Source organism: Haliotis asinina, chromosome 12 (genome assembly GCF_037392515.1).
Source record: "Haliotis asinina isolate JCU_RB_2024 chromosome 12, JCU_Hal_asi_v2, whole genome shotgun sequence".
Classification (NCBI taxonomy): Eukaryota; Metazoa; Mollusca; class Gastropoda; order Lepetellida; family Haliotidae; genus Haliotis; species Haliotis asinina.
Window position 1 is genome coordinate 53,733,310 of NC_090291.1, and position 17,441 is coordinate 53,750,750.

The 17,441-nt window shown below is 41.9% G+C and overlaps 1 protein-coding gene across 2 annotated transcripts in view; it reads left to right on the forward strand.

Annotated features, from left to right (window-relative positions):
- The first annotated feature begins 3,373 nt into the window (after nt 1–3,373).
- LOC137258483 (enhancer of mRNA-decapping protein 4-like) overlaps nt 3,374–17,441 on the forward strand; it is a 39,994-nt gene continuing 25,926 nt past the window's right edge. Inside the window, exons 1-6 of one of the 2 annotated variants that reach the window (XM_067796168.1) lie at nt 3,374–3,635; nt 4,420–4,474; nt 5,276–5,353; nt 10,984–11,101; nt 11,206–11,311; nt 17,113–17,296. In XM_067796168.1, coding sequence (XP_067652269.1) covers nt 3,539–3,635; nt 4,420–4,474; nt 5,276–5,353; nt 10,984–11,101; nt 11,206–11,311; nt 17,113–17,296 — 638 coding nt within the window. In that variant the 5' untranslated portion in view covers nt 3,374–3,538. The remainder of the gene's footprint in view (nt 3,636–4,419; nt 4,475–5,275; nt 5,354–10,983; nt 11,102–11,205; nt 11,312–17,112; nt 17,297–17,441) is intronic. The other variant, XM_067796169.1, reaches the window with a different exon arrangement.

Sequence of the window (17,441 nt, forward strand, 5' to 3'; positions counted from 1 at the left end):
CTACTAAAATACCTACTAAATAATCACGTGAATACCTGTCGATTACAGGTGCGAAGATTGCCTGGCCTGATTTGTGATATGACACAACCATATCGACCACCACGGCTATTCGATTTACAGAGTTGCGCCCCCTATAGTTTCCCGGATCCGTTAATGGTAAATCGAGTCCTAGATTCACTCGGATCATACCACTGGACTGTGAGCATCATACACAGTCTCCTAATGAGAGTAACAAATTGGAATAGTTTCTTGAATGTCAGTAGGTACAATCTTGCTCCGTGGCTGCACTGGATGCTAAGCCCAGGGATGTTTAGAAAATTTCTGTTTTAAATTTAAATAGGCAATTAAGTCTTACGAAGTGGACGGTAGGCTTCAGTCTTTGAAAGGGACTATGTTTTGATTTCGTTTACAATTAATGGGATTGGGTGCTCAGACTCGCTGATTTGGTTGACACGTCACCGTATCCCATGTATGTAGATCGATGCTCACGAGGCTAATCACTAGATTGTTCACTGACTTCAGACTGGGCTATGTACAGACTGCCACCGTATAGCTAGAATATTGTCCGGCAATACAACAAACCAACTGAAGCTCGGCCACCTTACATCAAATGTACATTGTATGTGAGTATATGAGTCAGGAAACTTTGTTACAGACATTATTATATACGCATGGTTGTAATATATAACAGGAGCAGTAAGTATGTTGTCACATTAGGCTGGAGGGGAAGTCACATGGCTAAAACGCACATAGCATCGAAGATACGGGTTCGATTCTCTCAAAATAAGTCCACAGAGTTGCGTCGTCAAATGACACACTAAGTCCATGAAGGGATACATGTATATAGGAGTGAGTGAGTTTAGTTTTACGCCGCTTTTAGCAATATTCCTGCAATAGCACGGCGGTCATGTATGTAGGAATGATGAAGATGATGACATGGATGACAACGTGACAACGAGGGAGTATTTGATGGTATTATTTACAGTTTAGCTAGCTACCCTGAAACTCGAACTTCTGTTTTGAGAATACGCATATTAAAGCGCGAAAAGAAAAAGGGTTACTCAAATGATTTGTTTTTATAATAACAATAGCGAAATGTTTAGTTCACCACTTCAAATAATTGGAATGTGCGTTTTTTGTATCATAGGTCGACTGAAAAGATGTAATTATACGTCATTGATTAAACTTCAAGTCGTAAAATGTAGAAATACAAACATGCTAGTACAGCCGGGATTATTATCACTATTTTTATGATTATTATCATATAAAGTCAAAATGTAACCACCACTGGGTATTTCCAAACACCAGGATCTGCTGAGCTTTTAGCGTTCCTTCGATCTGTTATGGTTAAAAACCAACACACGTGCCCATGTGAGATCACGGCCAGTGCCCTAAAACCAATCCCTGGTCGCAGGCCTATAGTGTCATAACTAATAGTGCGACTTAAAGTGTATTGCCCAGATAAGGCAAACAAATAACTAATTAATCACACCAGAGGTTACGTGAATGAGCGAGTGAATCAGTTTTACGCCGCTTCTAACAGTATTCCAGCAATATCACGGCGGGGGACACCCAGAGGTTAAGTAAAAGCCAGAGAACAGAAGACGTAGAATATCCCTGGTGAAACAAGCCTAGAACTTTTGTCAGTTACACACGAACATTCTCTGCAAACGTATCTAAACTAACATTTTTATGAACAGGTATGCAAGACCTGCTCCAAAGACAGGCAAGTGTAATTTCCGTGGAGGATATTATTTGCTAGTTGTTTAACGCATTACTCTGCAATATTCCACCTGTAGAGCTACCGTCTGTAATTAGTCGAGACTGGACAAGAAAATCTAGTGATCAACAGCATGAGCTTCAGTTTTACAGCGTCCGCCACGTGAGTGAGTCAGACGACCCGACCGCGATAGAAACACCATACGACAAGATATGGGTTGCCACACAAAGACCAGTTTTACCCAGTTCTTTATATTACGGCTCCAGGGCATGTTCCAAAACGTTAAGATCAATGGTTCGAGGTTGTAATGGTGACTTTAAGGACCATATTCAACATAAACCATGGTCCCATTCAAAATACGTGATGATCTGATGGTCACCTAATATGCTCCCGCACGGATAAAGGAAGGTCGGGTTTTTTACAAAAAAGTAGTCAGAGATTAGTCAGGAGATCGTTTTTCTGTGTCATGCATATTATGCAAAGTACACCCTCAAATAGAGCGCATACACAATGTTGTGTATTTCTGTTTTTCTGCGTACGGGGGTGATAGGGTATCCTAGTGGTTAAAGCGTTCGCTCGTCACGCTGAAGACCCGGGTTCGACTCAATACATGGGTGAAATGTGTAAAGGCCATTTCTTGTGTCCCGATATTGTGGGAATATTGCTAAAAGCGGCGTAAAACTAAACTTACTCACCCCATTTTTCTTCGTACGACTGTCACTTTCTGACAGGCCTTTGGAGGCCTTCAGAATACAATTCGTGGGTAAAATGTTGTCATTCATCATCCGTGTTTTTTAAATAGCAAGATGTTTAGTTCCTAAACGGAAGTGATAATGTAAACAGTGTTTTGCGTCTAAAAGGGTGACTCGACGTTGGAGATACATTTTAACAGAGTTAAGCTATTAGATAAACCTAGAAAAATTTGAACTGAAATAGTAAGGCATGCTTGTGTGCGAGTGCGAGTGATATCGATGTATCAATGGCGTGGGTCGGCGTGTTTGGTATGTGCCGTCATTGTGTTTGATGAGCACCTCAAGTGAACGTGCTTGTATACTAGTTCAAACATTCTTTGTTTAAGAGCGTTGCCATGTCTCAGTTTGACATGATTGCAATAACAATGCACAGTATACTGACTCCCGATTCCACCAGTCTTAGTCTTTTATTATTTTGTTGCCAAACACCAGGCAGGGTAACGTTAAGTACCGTTTTAAAGGTTGTTTGGTGTGAATATCTAACACATGCCTCCCATATCTGGTTAGAAGCATTGATACCCAACCACGTCACTTCATAAATGCAGTCGTTGTTGCGTTTGTTTTCTCAAAGTATTGCGTCAAAGTGAGTCGTGTAACAATAAAGTTTGAACACATCGATTGAGAAGCGGGAAACGGACACAGTGGACCACCAACGAGATATTGACTGAGTGACTGTCTACTATAAATGCCAAAAGGCCATACACGCATTCATATTTTCATATAGCAATTGTAGAACCAGTTTAACAATATCACCTGGCTTGTGATTTGCCATTTTCTATATTTATCCGCACAGCATCATGTCGAAATAATACATTCCGCCGTAACAGGTAATATACGTGCATTGCAAGATTATCAGTTTGGAACAAAAAAGAATAACTACGCATCATATTCTCGCAGCGACGAGACTTCCGATAACCGCCATATTTAGAAAGCCGGGAAGCACCTGCTGGCGACGTAAACAAAACACGTGCAAAATCTTGTAACACTTCTGACCTTTCTGACCCGAATGTGATTAATCTGCATTGTTTAGCTCTAATTGCTTCTCCTGTAATCATCACAAGGGGCGATGGATACCCAAGACAGCGCCCAGTCGTCTCTGAATAGTACCGATACAAGTCAGCTCTTGAGAGAATTACAAGCTCTGAACTTAGACAGATCACCCGGTGTGGTATTTTGAGATCGACATGACATATATTTCTTTGCTACACATTTATGTTTCATTAAAATACATTCCATGCATGTATACTTAGTTCTTGACAGTGTTGTAGTAATTTGAAACCAAGTACGGAAGTTATATATTTACCTGTTGTCAATAAATTGCAAGTAGTTTTCGTTTCTGATGATTTGATTCTCTAGACTCTTCTGCTGTTCAGAGTTTGTGGAGTACATCGACACGATCGTCACGACGTTTATGCGGTCGACCATAGACACAAAACATAATCTTAACATAATCAAAACATTTTTCTTAGTAATCAGTATATTCACAACAAGAACTCAAAATTCAAAAGCAGAGACCTGAAATAACATCGATGCTCATACTTCTAGAAAATATCAGCACCTTCAAGGATACATGTTCATTAGGAGAAACATTAGGAGAAATACATTGGGAGAACAAAAAGTTCCCTTTCTCCCATTCTTCTCATTAGAGATAAAGAATGGGTGGTAAATGATATGTTAGAGACAGTAAAGAGTGAGAAATGTTATTTTTGGATACTTTAGAAATGACTTTATTAATGTATCTCTTTTTCTGATGTTCTGTTGCCAAACAAATTGAAATGTGGGGCCATTTAGTCCAGTCTAGGTGAAGTCCTGTTATGGTTTTTATAGAATCTGATGACTCTCTCTCTTTTGCTTAATGGAGAATGTGTTTTCAGAATGTTCATCATCAAGTGTTTGTCTAGTTATGACATTGACCATGATTGTGATGACAATATAATTCTTTACCAGGCTCATCACATGGAAGTTTCGGAACAGGAAGAAATATCCCTGGAACAGGGGATAGGTATGTATATCATGTGTTATATAATGTGTGTATATCATGTAACAGTATATCATGTAACAGTATATCATGTAACAGTGTTCTAGATAATTTTTCAACATCAAAATTATGTCCTGTTTATTTTTTCAAAATGGCAGTACTTGAAAATTTTAAGAGTACTTTTAGGGAACTACTGAATGGAATTTAATGGAGTGTGACTACGACAAGACAAGTGAGTGATACTTGTGAGCCGTTTGTTCATTATTTACACAGCAATTTGATTACTTTGCTGTTTACAAGTCGTTGAGGCACTGTCTTGTTTCTGAAAGAAACTTGAAATTTGTTTCTGTGCCACAATATTTACATACACTTAAGCAATGTGACTTATGAGATTTAACTGAAGCAACTAGGATTTCTGAAACTAGCGGAACCCCAATGTGTCACTATCATGTGAATAAGAAAAATGGGACACTGCTTGAAATCATATACATGTTTGTGATAAATATGTCTGTAAGTGATTCTGAGACAGTACAGCATTGGTGTGGTGCATATCTCGTAATTTTCTAAGTATTTTCTACTATATCATGCATATTTCGTATCTGAATGTATGCCAATACAGTCCTTACTTGGAGCCCAGAAGGAGAATATTATATGTAATCTTTGCATGTGACTTTGGAAACGTCATGGAAGTTCTACTACTAGAAATAGCATTATTCACCTGTTGCAACTGATTTTGTGACAGTGTTGTAAAATTGAGAATAGGGATGGCACATTTGAAAGAATTGCTGAGGAGGTTACTTGAAAAGATTACTGTGTATTTTGCAGGGACTTGCCAGCATCAGGGGAAGCAACTCTGACCCAACTGATGATGACAATGTATAGTTCAGCACCAAAACAACAGATGTAAGTTTGCTTGCTGTTATTGTAGAAAAGGCTCATAGACATTTGTTTCTGCTCAATTGACCATTGTGTATTTGACTATGTTTACACTTTCTGCCATGATTATTAAGGGTGATCATTGGGAGGAAACAACTATTGCAGTAGCGATATTCTATTGCAATGTACAATTGCGATAGTCTGTTGTGACCAGCTATTGCAATACTATTGCAGTAGGTTTTTGTCTCCTTGAATTGTCTAATTTGAAGTCATTTCCCAACTGAATGCATAGTTATTATGAAATATAAATAACTTAAAAGAAACTTGAAACCAGGATCACATGCAACCTAAAACTCAACTTTGCAGACTCTGATACCTTTCGGTATGCACTTACTGAAACAAGTCATCAAAAATGCAAATTCGACCTATAAAGTTGGAAAAAAACCTCAATGAAAAAGAGCCCGCAAAATAGGAGTTCAAACGATTCACTAATTTTCTCACTGCACTGGAGGAAAAAGTGGTTTCAACAGTTATTCTGCACTGTGCTCTTAAAGAACGCCTAAACTCAATTTTTTGGTACTCTTTTTACCACTGCATATGAAAGACTTCTGGTTTGTCATAAACGGAACACCATTTTTTTAAAAAAAACAAACTCATGGTTAATTAATACCAAGGGCTCAATAGTTGCTAAAAAGCCGTCATTCTCTCTCGCCCGCAAACAAAACCGCAGACTAGTTACGTAACTCTGTCGCCAGAGCCCTGCAGTGACGTCATAGAAGGAACGATTTTCAGTTGGTTGAATAGAAAATGTGTAGGAAGCTCGTCATTTTGCTGATTTCTCGGCGTCACCAAACACATGCCGAATTGTTGTGTTGCCGTCAGTTGCTCCTTTGGGTCGGGTGATGGTGTCGCTATGCACAGATTTCCACTGGACCCAGTAGTTTGTGCATAAATTGGTTGTTAGTGTGTGCGAAGCGAGCGTTGTGGAAGCCTGTGGTATATACTAAGTCAGATGGTTCGCCCCCTACCATGCTTCCAGGATAGAAAATGGAGTTCAAGTTTCATCGAGTTTTTGAAATATGCTTACCACACATTACTTACCACACATTGCTGACCAAAAGGATTTTGCATGAATATAACGCTTTCTTCCTCGGAAACGAGGTTGTGGTCGAAGTGACAATATTATCATAAGTAATATTATATTGACTCTCGCCTCGCTTCCAAGAGTGAAATTGTTATGTTATAAGCAATGTCATGTAAAATCCTAATGCCCATCAATAAAATACATTTTTTACTACGAGGGAAAAGTCATTTTGATTTTGTACGTCGGTGAAAACATACTTAAATAGCATTCACCCTCAGACAGGGTGCCGCCATTTTTGAAAATCGTGAAGTCACTGGCTAAAGTCCGTTAGAATTATTGAGATTATGATTTGTTCTCATCAAGTTAGAAAATCAAAACTACTTTTTACTAGTTGTTAAGTATGCATTTGAATCATGGCCAAAAGGATTTTGCATGACACAAGTTTTAACATAAAGACTTCTTCCTAGGAGTGAGTGAGTGAGTGAGTGAGTTTATTTTACGCCGCACTCAGCAATATTCCAGCTATATGGCGGTGGTCTGTAAATAATCGAGTCTGGACCAGACAATCCAGTGACCAACAACTTGAGCATCGATCTGCGCACTTGGAAACCGATGACATGTGTCAACCAAGTCAGTGAGGCTGACCACCCGATCCCATTAGTCGCCTCTTACGACAAGCATAGTTACCTTTTATGGCAAGCATGGGTTGCTGAAGGCCTATTCTACCCCGGGACCTTCACGGGTCTTCTTCCTAGGAAGCAAGGTGGGGTCGAAGTGACATTAATATTGCAAGCAATATTATATTGACCTACACCTCCCTTCCAAGAGTGAAGTTGTTATGTTATAAGCAATGTCATGCAAAATCATATTGTCCATCAATAAAATACATATTTTGCTATCAGTAGAAAGTAATTTTGCTTTTGTAAGTTGGTAAAAACAAACTTAAATAGCATTCGCCCTAAGACAGGGCGCCGCCATTTTTGAAAATCGTGAAGTCAAATCCATTGGAATTAATGAGATTATTGTTTGTTTTCATCAAGTTAGAAAATCAAAACTACTTTCTACTAGTAGTTAAATATGTATTTGAATCAAAACAAAAAAAAGGATTTTGCATGACACAACCTGTAACATAACCTGAGGTTGGTGTCGAAGTGAAAACACTGCGTGATAAATTTCTTCACTGGCTAAATTTACTTGGTTTGTAGCGTTCACTCACCAGTATGTAGACACTTGTCAAAATACGTCTTTATACTTGGTCTCATAATCCTAATTACAGTCAGGCTGCGATAATCTGGACACTTATGTTTTTCATCAAAAACGTTCGGATCGTGAAACGTACGGACTACTGAAACGAACTTTTATGAACACAACTACAGTAGAGTTACTTCCATTTGACATGGCAATACAAAAATATACGAACGTTTACAAGTTTCAAAAGACTTTATTACAGTTTGTAGACATAACAACTTGAATATTCATATAATAACCAATCAGTGCGTATAATCATGTCTGGATAGATTATGCATACAGGTAACAAAACTCACTTGTGATAGAAATCTACATGACGGTAACAGTTTTGAATGGTGGAGCTTTTTACTTCGGACCAGACAGTTTTCTCAGTGCTTCTCGGAGATTAAGCATTTGTGGCCGGTCGGCACACTGGATGAAATGCAGTGAATGAAATGAACTTTCACGTTGGTGATTGGCACACTTGTGCCTGGCAGCATTGTCTCAAAGTAAGATCATGTGTGAACCACGTGATTGCATCTGTCTGTCAAATGGTCGTAGCCAATCACAAACCATATCCGATGTTCGAAATTGTGCTCTTGCCGATAGAATGTCCGAATTCTTGACCAAAATGTTTCACATAAGATCAAAACTGGCTTTCGGGTTTTCTCTTTGTATCTACAAATTTCTTTTTTTTTTTCTTTTTTTTTTTTTTTTTGTACGGCAGTAATTTCACATATTTTACGCCTAGGGGCGGGTCTTGCCATTATGACTGACAAGCGTCAGCTGATCTCATTTTGACACGATCAGTGTTTTATACAGGAAGTAAGCATGACAGGTATTACTCCAACTAACCAAAAGTGAGACCTACTAAATGATCAAAATCACAAACTAACGACGTCTTCACCTCGGAGGTGTCACTTAACAATTACCACTGAATGGGGCTCATGGTGTGAAGGGATTATCCGAACCTTTTTGATGTACCTCCGGATTAGTGAAGCAAAACTGTGTGTAATTAGCTAATCTGTTACCACTGATTAGCGTCCGGATATGGAGACTGAAGCACTGGATTACTGAATCAACAGATAATGAGTTTACATAGTAAACAAGATTGGTAACAGGTAGTTATTGTTTGGATATCGCGGTAATCGGATTGTCGGGGTCCGGACTAACACGGCCTGACTGTACTTTATATCATACATGTATGCATTATGAAACTTAATAAAAAGAAGCGATCTGCGAATGTATAATAGGAATGTAACATGTAGACATTTTATGGTTTGCTTGCATGAATCATAATTCGCACGCATGCCCTTGTGTATGTCGTCTGCATCATTACACTTCACGACGAAAACAATGATTCTGTTGAAAGCTACGACAACTTAATAAAAACAAAATGCAAATATTAAAATTAAACTTATAAGAGCAATGTCAGGCTATTACCTTCTTCAAGGAATGTATCCATCAATATCCACAAAAACGAGTGATACATAATTCATCTGCAGATTTCCCAAGTGATGTGTCTTTTAACAGTCTAATATACGAAAACATGTATCGTTTCAGTTTTTTCACATTGCTGTATAGTCTCATTGATAGCACCCAAGATAGCACACCTGGCAACTAATTACATAATATGTGTCATTCTTTAAAAAAAGTTATTTAGTTAGTCAATAATGAGCAATCAATCAATTTATTGGCGGTTAGTGCTTTGAAAGAAGGGTGTTGTTTTTACATAGACACAGACACGACAGAGTGTATTCAGTATAGGTTAGTAAATGTAGATACACATCTGCATAAAACTAATTAATCAATCAGCGTGTTATTGGTTAATCCTTTGATCGATCCAGACACAAGAAATGCCAAATGGGGGCCTTTGTCGGGTAATCTAAGTGGCGTTACCACTAATTATACCTGTTACACATTCATTAACTGAGCATCAAGTGAATGATGACAAATAATGAGTAGGTTTATACCACCTAACACGGATTACAACCAAGCAACACCATGTGATTTTGACAGAATCGTCTATGAAAACAAGGGTTGTAACTCGAAAACTAGGCAAAGCAGGAGACAAAACTAAATGATAGTAGATTATGAGAACATATAGCTTTCATTTTTCACAACAGCTGTCGCGATTTCAGGTTTGTATAAACCTGTAAACGAAATAGTTTACCCCCTGAAATGTAGATGAATTCTGCATAGACCCTCATATCTATACCTACAGTTATGTCATGGAGACGCACTGCTCTGACTGGTTGAAATTTCGTTTGTGTGTGTGAGAATTTTGCACTGTTGTCAAAAAGGTTGATTTAAGGTAATTAAAGATGGAAATGAGCAGTTTTAATTTTGTTTGATTGTTTTTTCATAATCAACAATTCATTTTATGTGTCATGAATAAGTGTTTTAATTATGTTTGAACTTTTGGTTACATGTGACCTTTAAGGCAAGATGTACCTGGTTTGTATAACTCTAAATCAAAACAAATGAATAGGGTACTTCATGTATTTTGCTCTGCACATTTATCAATGGAAGTCAATTACTAAACTTTTAATACTCACACAAACTATTGAACCATCAATAGGTGTTTGTTTCTACCACTGAATAATTGCTAGAAGACTCTTTTGCATCAACAGTTCGATGCATCGTCCTAGTGATTATTCTTGTTAGTTACCCGTAGACTTTATTGTGATAGGCAGTCTAAAGGATTGTGAGTGATTGCAGATCCATGTATGCCAAATGTATGGATCAGTGCTTATTGTATTGTCTTTATTTTGCTAGAGTATTGATGAGTGTGGCACTACATAACAAACAAAGAAACTTTATGTTAAAGGATACTGTCACATTGGTGACTTTTTAAGTGCAGTTTGGAGATGATATAGGAGTCCTGTACATCCCATGTGACAGGTAACAGTGCTGATGTATATCCAGCCACATTAGTCTCTTCATGTTGCTTGTCTCACAGCTAACATTTGATGTATTGCTGGACAAGTCTTTTGTAAGATTGTGTGGTGGGGTAGCCGAGTGGATTAGAACATCTTCTTATCACACCCTAGACCTGGGTCCAATATACCCACATGTTTGCAATGTGTGATTATCATTTCTGTTGTCCCCCACCATGATATTGCTGGAATATTGCTAATAGCAGCCCAATTACTTGCCACTCTCGCCCACTGGTTTGTTAGGTCCAGGTTTGGTTATTTACAGGCGATATTACTTTGAGGAACATTTAATTTGTCCAACTAAGCTCTCTATTGTACTCTGAATTCAGGTCTTTGGAGAAGTTAAATGAATTACATGTTTAAAACTCGCTGACTCAGTATTGAAGTCCATCATTTGGTTTGCACAGAGTGCTGCAAGGCAATGACAACCAGAACAGCTTCAGCGTGTATGGGCGAGACGTTGATGTATTCCTTGGTGAGACACGTGTGGGAGAGTCACTTGTTACCACTGCTGGTAGCAATAAGGTAAACTGCCATATGTTACACTATGATCTGTGGTTCTGAACTGAATCAAAAGGTGAATCCTGATTGTTTAACTGATCTCATGCAATATTCCATGTTCGTTTCAGGTAAAGATAACCCCTGTGGTGAACTATGACTGGGAACCAAAGTATTATATCGGCAATTTGGTGGCTGTACACAGAGACAATGACTTTGTGGCATATGTACTTAAAGGTAGGAGCCATTCTTTTTCATAGAGATCGTCCTTGGGGTACATATGAGCATTTTCTGCTGCTGGAAAATGTTACGTGACAGTTGTATCAATGTTTTAATAAAATATTGTGCAATGAACAAAAAGTCTTTTTTTTCCCTCACCACTTGGAGTCACCCCTCTGCCGTGCATGTGCAGGCAACCAGGTAAGCATCCAAGCCCGTATCATCATTCCTTCTGCTGTCAAAGTACTGTCAAGACATGTGCTGGAAAAAATTTTGAGAGAATACTCTTGGGTGATTAGAAGATGTCTGAGTCTTCCTCTACTGTATGTGTGGTTTATCTGCTTGTTTAATAAGGAATAGAACGTTTTATTAAACCTGGCAGTTGAGTTATATTGTCTGTGACAAATTCATTTTGCGCTGGCTTTCCCATGGGTTGCGCACATGTTACTTTCCCATGGTGGGAAGTCAGCGTCCTGCGTGTTGAAGTATTGCGTTATCACCAATTAGTTCATGTCGCGGATGTCCACGTAATTTTCAATGTTTTGTTCATGCTGGATATATGCTGCTGTGTAAGCCATTAGCTTATGCTTGCATATTGGCTTTCAGGCTTTTATGGCGTGTTCTACTTGTGGGACGGACATTCTGCCTCAAGATAAGCATGACAAGTGTCTGTGCTGTTTTTAAAAGGCCGGTCATGTGCCCGATGTGTGTGAGCTGTGTTTGGGCTTCTCCCCCTGGGCCTGAAAGAGAAGAGCATCCGACTTTCTCTTCTATAAAGAGGTGGGCTGGGGGCTTCCCCCGTCTAAGGCTAAAAAACGGACAGATGAGGCGTTGACTATATACCCCGGCATGTAATGCCGGGAGGATAATAAGCATTATAAGGCTAAGTCTGGCAGTAAAACTAAGTGTTCTGCCGTTACGTCGCAGCCTTCTTCTTCTCAGTCTAGTCATGGTTTTGACATGTCTCTCATTATGCAGTTGTTTCAGCAGCACATGGACTCGGTGAAGTCCCTCGTCCATGAGTCGGTTTGAGGTTTCCGGCAGGAGTTCCTCACTCACTCTGGATGGTAAATGGATAGTCTGGGGGGGGCGGATCGCCAAGCTCTGCTCGCTCCGCTAGCCTGGAGGCAGCTGTTGATCCCTTGCCTTTGGCTTCGGGTCCGGATGCCTCGGCTACCCAGGAGATCAAGGGTTTGCTCCCAGTCCCTCTCACGGTCGTGGTGCATGGTCCGTTGAGGATTCCTGGGGTTCTGGTCACTGTGCCACCCCTCCTTATGAGAGCAGAGGACTGGATTGGAAGGTGCCAAGGGCTTTTCCTTCTCTGCTGTGGCTCGATCATCCACTGGGTCCGGATGTGCGCCCTCTTTTTGAGAGGATCCGGACTCGGGTTTGGGATCAGAGATCAAGGCTATGGACGTCAGGGAAGTTGAGGAGGCTTTCCATTTTTCCTTAGCCTTGCGTATTGCACAAGGTATTCCCCAGGCAGCAGCCGATTAGCTGCCTGGACTCGGCTGAATTCCGAGGCGTTTGCTCCTACACAGTCTGCAGTCTCCCTCCTTTAGTGCAAGATGTGATGGATCCTCTCCTAGTTGGTACTCGCTTTTGCTTTGATTTGCCAGAGCTTGTTCGGTGTTACCAGTAAGGGGACGATTCGCTTTTCCTGGTACCGGTGGATGAGTGTGTTTTCACTTCGGTTGCCCCCGGGGGAGGCTTGGCTGCCTCTGGTGAAGCTCTGGCTGCCAAACAGGGGCATTTGGGTCCACCTTTTGCTCAGTCGGGCTCAGTTCTGTTACGTCAGTTGTCCGTGTGTCCGTCAGTGTGGGCCCACCTGACTCGTTGAGGTCAGCGGCATCTATGGTGATGTGTGCAGTTATGGGGATGCACAAGTTGTGGCTGTCGACGTCTTGTTACTCAGCAGCAACATAGCAGACCTTGCTGGCCCTTCCGTTTCTGGGGGCTCAGCAGGTCATTCGGGACGCTGCAGCGGCCATGCTGTCTCAAAGGCCTTGCTGGAGTAACCGCTGGTCTCTTGCCCCAGCGCTGCCATAGCGAGCTCATCCTCCGGGATGCAGCCTACGTCCAAGTCTGCGGGTTGGCTTCGGCAGCTTGGCAGGAGTAGAAAGAGGAGTCGCACCGCCAAAGGCAAGGGGAAAGAGCAGACCTCTTTGTCTCGCTAACAGCAACCTTTTCGTGGTCACAGGGGGTCTTCCCCTACCCCCGTTAGACACGCCAGCTGAACCTGCGGGGCAGCCCCAGTCACTTCTAGAGTTGCACGGGACTTCTCACACCCCCTTGCCACATGTCACAGTGGGTGGTCGCCTCTCTCTCTTCCTACCGGAATGGGAGTAGGCAACGAGAAATCCTTGGCTGCTGTCCACCATTCGTGTTGCCCATCTACCACTGTGGAAGTGAGGGCCGCCCGAGTTTGTCGGCATAAGGCATACTCCGGTACTGTCCTGTCCGATCAAGGTGGGGTGTTCTGCGAGACGAGTTCCAGGCTTTGCTGGACAAGTCCGCAATGCAGTGTGTACCACCAGGTGAGGAACAGGTAGGATTTTGCACCACATACTTCCTCGTTCCAAAGAAGGACGGCAGGTTCCGTCTCATTCTTAACCTCAAGGGGTTGAACTGCATAATAGAAGTTCCATCCTTCCAGATGGAGACACTCAGTAATCTCCACTGTTCAGCCCGGCGATTGGCTTACGTTTATCGACCTCAAGGATGCCTATCTTCATGTGCCGATACACCCCTCATTCAAGCAGTTCCTCCTGTTCTCTTACGACGGGGTGTGTTGCCAGTTCATGATGTTCCTCTTCGGCATCTCTATGGCCCCAAGGGTGTTCACCAAACTCATGTTAGTGCCGGCTACTCTAGCCAGATTGAAAGGAAGCTCTTACAGTGTCCCTCACGGGCTGAGGGTGCATTCTGGGCAGTCTGGAGATTTCCGGACGCTGGTCTGAAGCCGAAGCCAGTCTTCTCATTAATGTCTTAGAACTGAGAGCTGCGCGGTTGATTTTCAAGGGCTTTCTGGCTCATGTCAGGGACCAGGTGGTTTGTCTTCAGTTGGACAGCCGTATGGCTGTGACTTACATCCTGAAGCAAGGTGGCACGGTGTCATGAGCGCTCCTTCAGGAGACATGGTATTTCCTCCTGTGGTGCGATCAGTATGACTGTCAGGTGATTCTGGCTTATCTCCTGGAGCTGGAGAATGTGTGAGCAGACACTCTATCTCTCCGGATCCTGGCCCCGCAGGAGTGGATGCTCGATCGGCGGATATTCAGAGTTATCTCAAAGTTGTACGGATCGTTCCAGATGGATCTGTTTGCCTCCAGCGGGATGAATCAGATACCTGCGTTCTGCTCTGAAATACCGGACCAGAGGGTGTTGCCACTTCCCCTTATTCCCCGGGTCCTCTACCAGCTGTCCACCCAGCCAGCTCGGCTGCTTGTGCTTCTGGCACCGCTTTGGCCGTCACAGAGCTGGTTTCCAGTAATTCTCAGGTTTCTGGCTCAGCCTCCTGTTCTATTACCTTTTACCTTTGCGACAGTCTCACTCAGAATGGCACACCACACCCCAATCCAAGGATTCAGTGGGTGGCTTGGCCTCTGTCAGGTCTAGCCTCGAGGCAGTTGCAGACACAGTTCTGGTTTCGAGGCAGGATTCGACACAAGTTCAATATGAGGATAAGTGGTCCAGCTATACGCGCTGGTGTTGAGATAGGGGGTTGCAGATCCCTTTTCTGTGGATTTAGTCCAAGTATTGGAGTTTTTGCAAGCTCGTTTGGAAGAAGGCTTGGCGGCGTCAACCATTTGTGGTTACTCCACTGCTATTTCCACTTTTCACACCCCTATCGATGTTGCTCAACTGCTTGATTGGCTGTCCGGTCCTACTTTCTCACGTCTATTGGCTATTTCCATTCAGCTGTTAACATGGAAGGCTATATTTCTGGTGGCGGTAACATTGGGGAGAAGGGTTACATGCCATGTCAGCAGACCCGGCACTGACTGTGTTTCATCCAGACCGTGTCAGTATTCGCCTCCCAGATTCTTACTTTCCAAAGATCGATCATGCTTTCCATCTGACAGCTCCTATCGAACTTCCTACTCTCACCCAGCCTTCTACATCGGGAACCTCTGCAACAAACACTCACCTGTTGGATGTCTGTAAGACCCTCAAGGTCTATATCAAATGAACACAATGGATCCATACGGGTACCCATCTGTTCTGCTGTTACGGTGGTAGGAAGGCTGGGTTGCTGGCTAGTAAACAAACCCAATCCCGCTGGCTAGTTTCGGTCACCTGTGCTGCTTCTCAGGCTAAGAACAAGCTTGGCCCTGAGGGGTTGAAGGCTCACTTGGTCGGGACAGTTGCCGCTTCGAAGCATCGGCACTGCCCATTGAACAGATTTGCTCAACTATTTGGAGCAGGCCTAGCACGTTTATTAAGCTTTACCATCTTGATACGCACTCAAGTGATAGAGCATGCTTTGGCCGTACGATTCTCTCCAGTGGACAGTGTCCTGCCACCCTGGCCGAATGAGTCATTGACAGTTGCCGCTGCTGTTACTGTTACTATTAGTGCTATGTCTCCACTGTTGACATGTCCCATGACTGATGATCTAGTTCAATTTGTTGTCAATTCTAGGTTGTTTTCTCACTTACGGTGCTCTCTATAGAAATCACAATGTGGGCAGGGTTATGTTTGCACTTTTTACAGTGCTATACATCATGCTTATCTCTGAGGTCGGTTATCAGTGCGGTTGCTCCCTGGTAGGTTCCCTCAGATAATGCCTCTCGCAGAAGCTTCAGGGGATCACAGGTGAGTGTTTTTTGCATAAGTTATTAATTACAGTTGCTATTATTACTTAATGTGCCAGAATTCCCTCCTCCCTAGTCACCAGTCTTTGGGAGTCTGAGTTTATGCATATATGTACCCCAAGGATGATCTGTATAAAAAAGAATTAGACAAACCTGTAGAGGTTTCCAATTCTTTGAAGAGAATCATCTTTGGGGTAGGGCCACACGCCTCCCCACAATACTGTTCTCTGATTTATTCAGCAGAAGGAATGATGATACAAGCTTGGATGCCTGGTTGCGTGCACATACATGGGAGAGGGGTGACTCCACGTGGTGAGGCTCTGTTTAATGAACTAAAAAGACTTTTTGCTTATTGCACAATATTTTATCAAAACATTGATACAACTGTCACAAAACATTTTCCGGAAGCAGGAAATGCATGTATATACCCCAGGGATGATTCTAGTTTTGTCTACTGACTCTGATTCAAGTACTTTAACTGTTAATGATTCGGCTGGATGAGTCTCTCAATCTGTTTAGTCTCCTTCATTATCAAACCCATGAAGATCTGGGTTAAAATTGGTCTTCAGAAGCCCGTAATTGTCGTGAAAGGCAAATAACAGGGTCGGATGGTCAGAATTGCTGCCTTGGTTGAAACATGTCATCCTATCCCAATTGTGTAGATCGATGCTCATGCTGTTGATCACTGGATTGTCTGGTCCAGACTCCATTATTTACAGACCGCTGCCTTATAGCTGGAGTATTGCTGAGTGGAGGGTGAAGTTATACTCACTCATTAACTCATGTATGGTCATACAGTCTGATGGATGTTAACATGGCAAGATGAAGGTTGAATGGACCATGCCTTCGAGAAAGTGGTCACGTGTAATATATTACATTTGGGATTACAATTTGTCAGTAATCAGGTAGTCTGACCCACTCAGCCACCTCTGGTCGTATATGAAACAAATGTATCACTATATGATCATAGAAAATATGTGATAATGGTTATTCCTGTTTAAGGTAAATCAAATGGAGTTGTCCGAGTCATCTCAAGAAAAAGTGCAGAGCGAGTGCTGTTAAAGGATTTTAATGGACGGGTTATTGATGTTGCCTTTGCCCATACTGATGAAATCCTCCTGGCTGCTGTTGATGAAATAGGGAACTTGTTTGTGCATGAAATTAAAGAAGAAGATGGAAAAGTTGTGTATCCTTTGTCAATGAATTCTCATAGAATTCCTCACATTGTAGATAGACAGTGGTCTTTGGTAACGGTTATGTACAAGAATAGCCACATTGTGCAAATTGTAGGCATTTGTATAAATTGTTCCCAGCAGCTTGTGTTTTTTTCA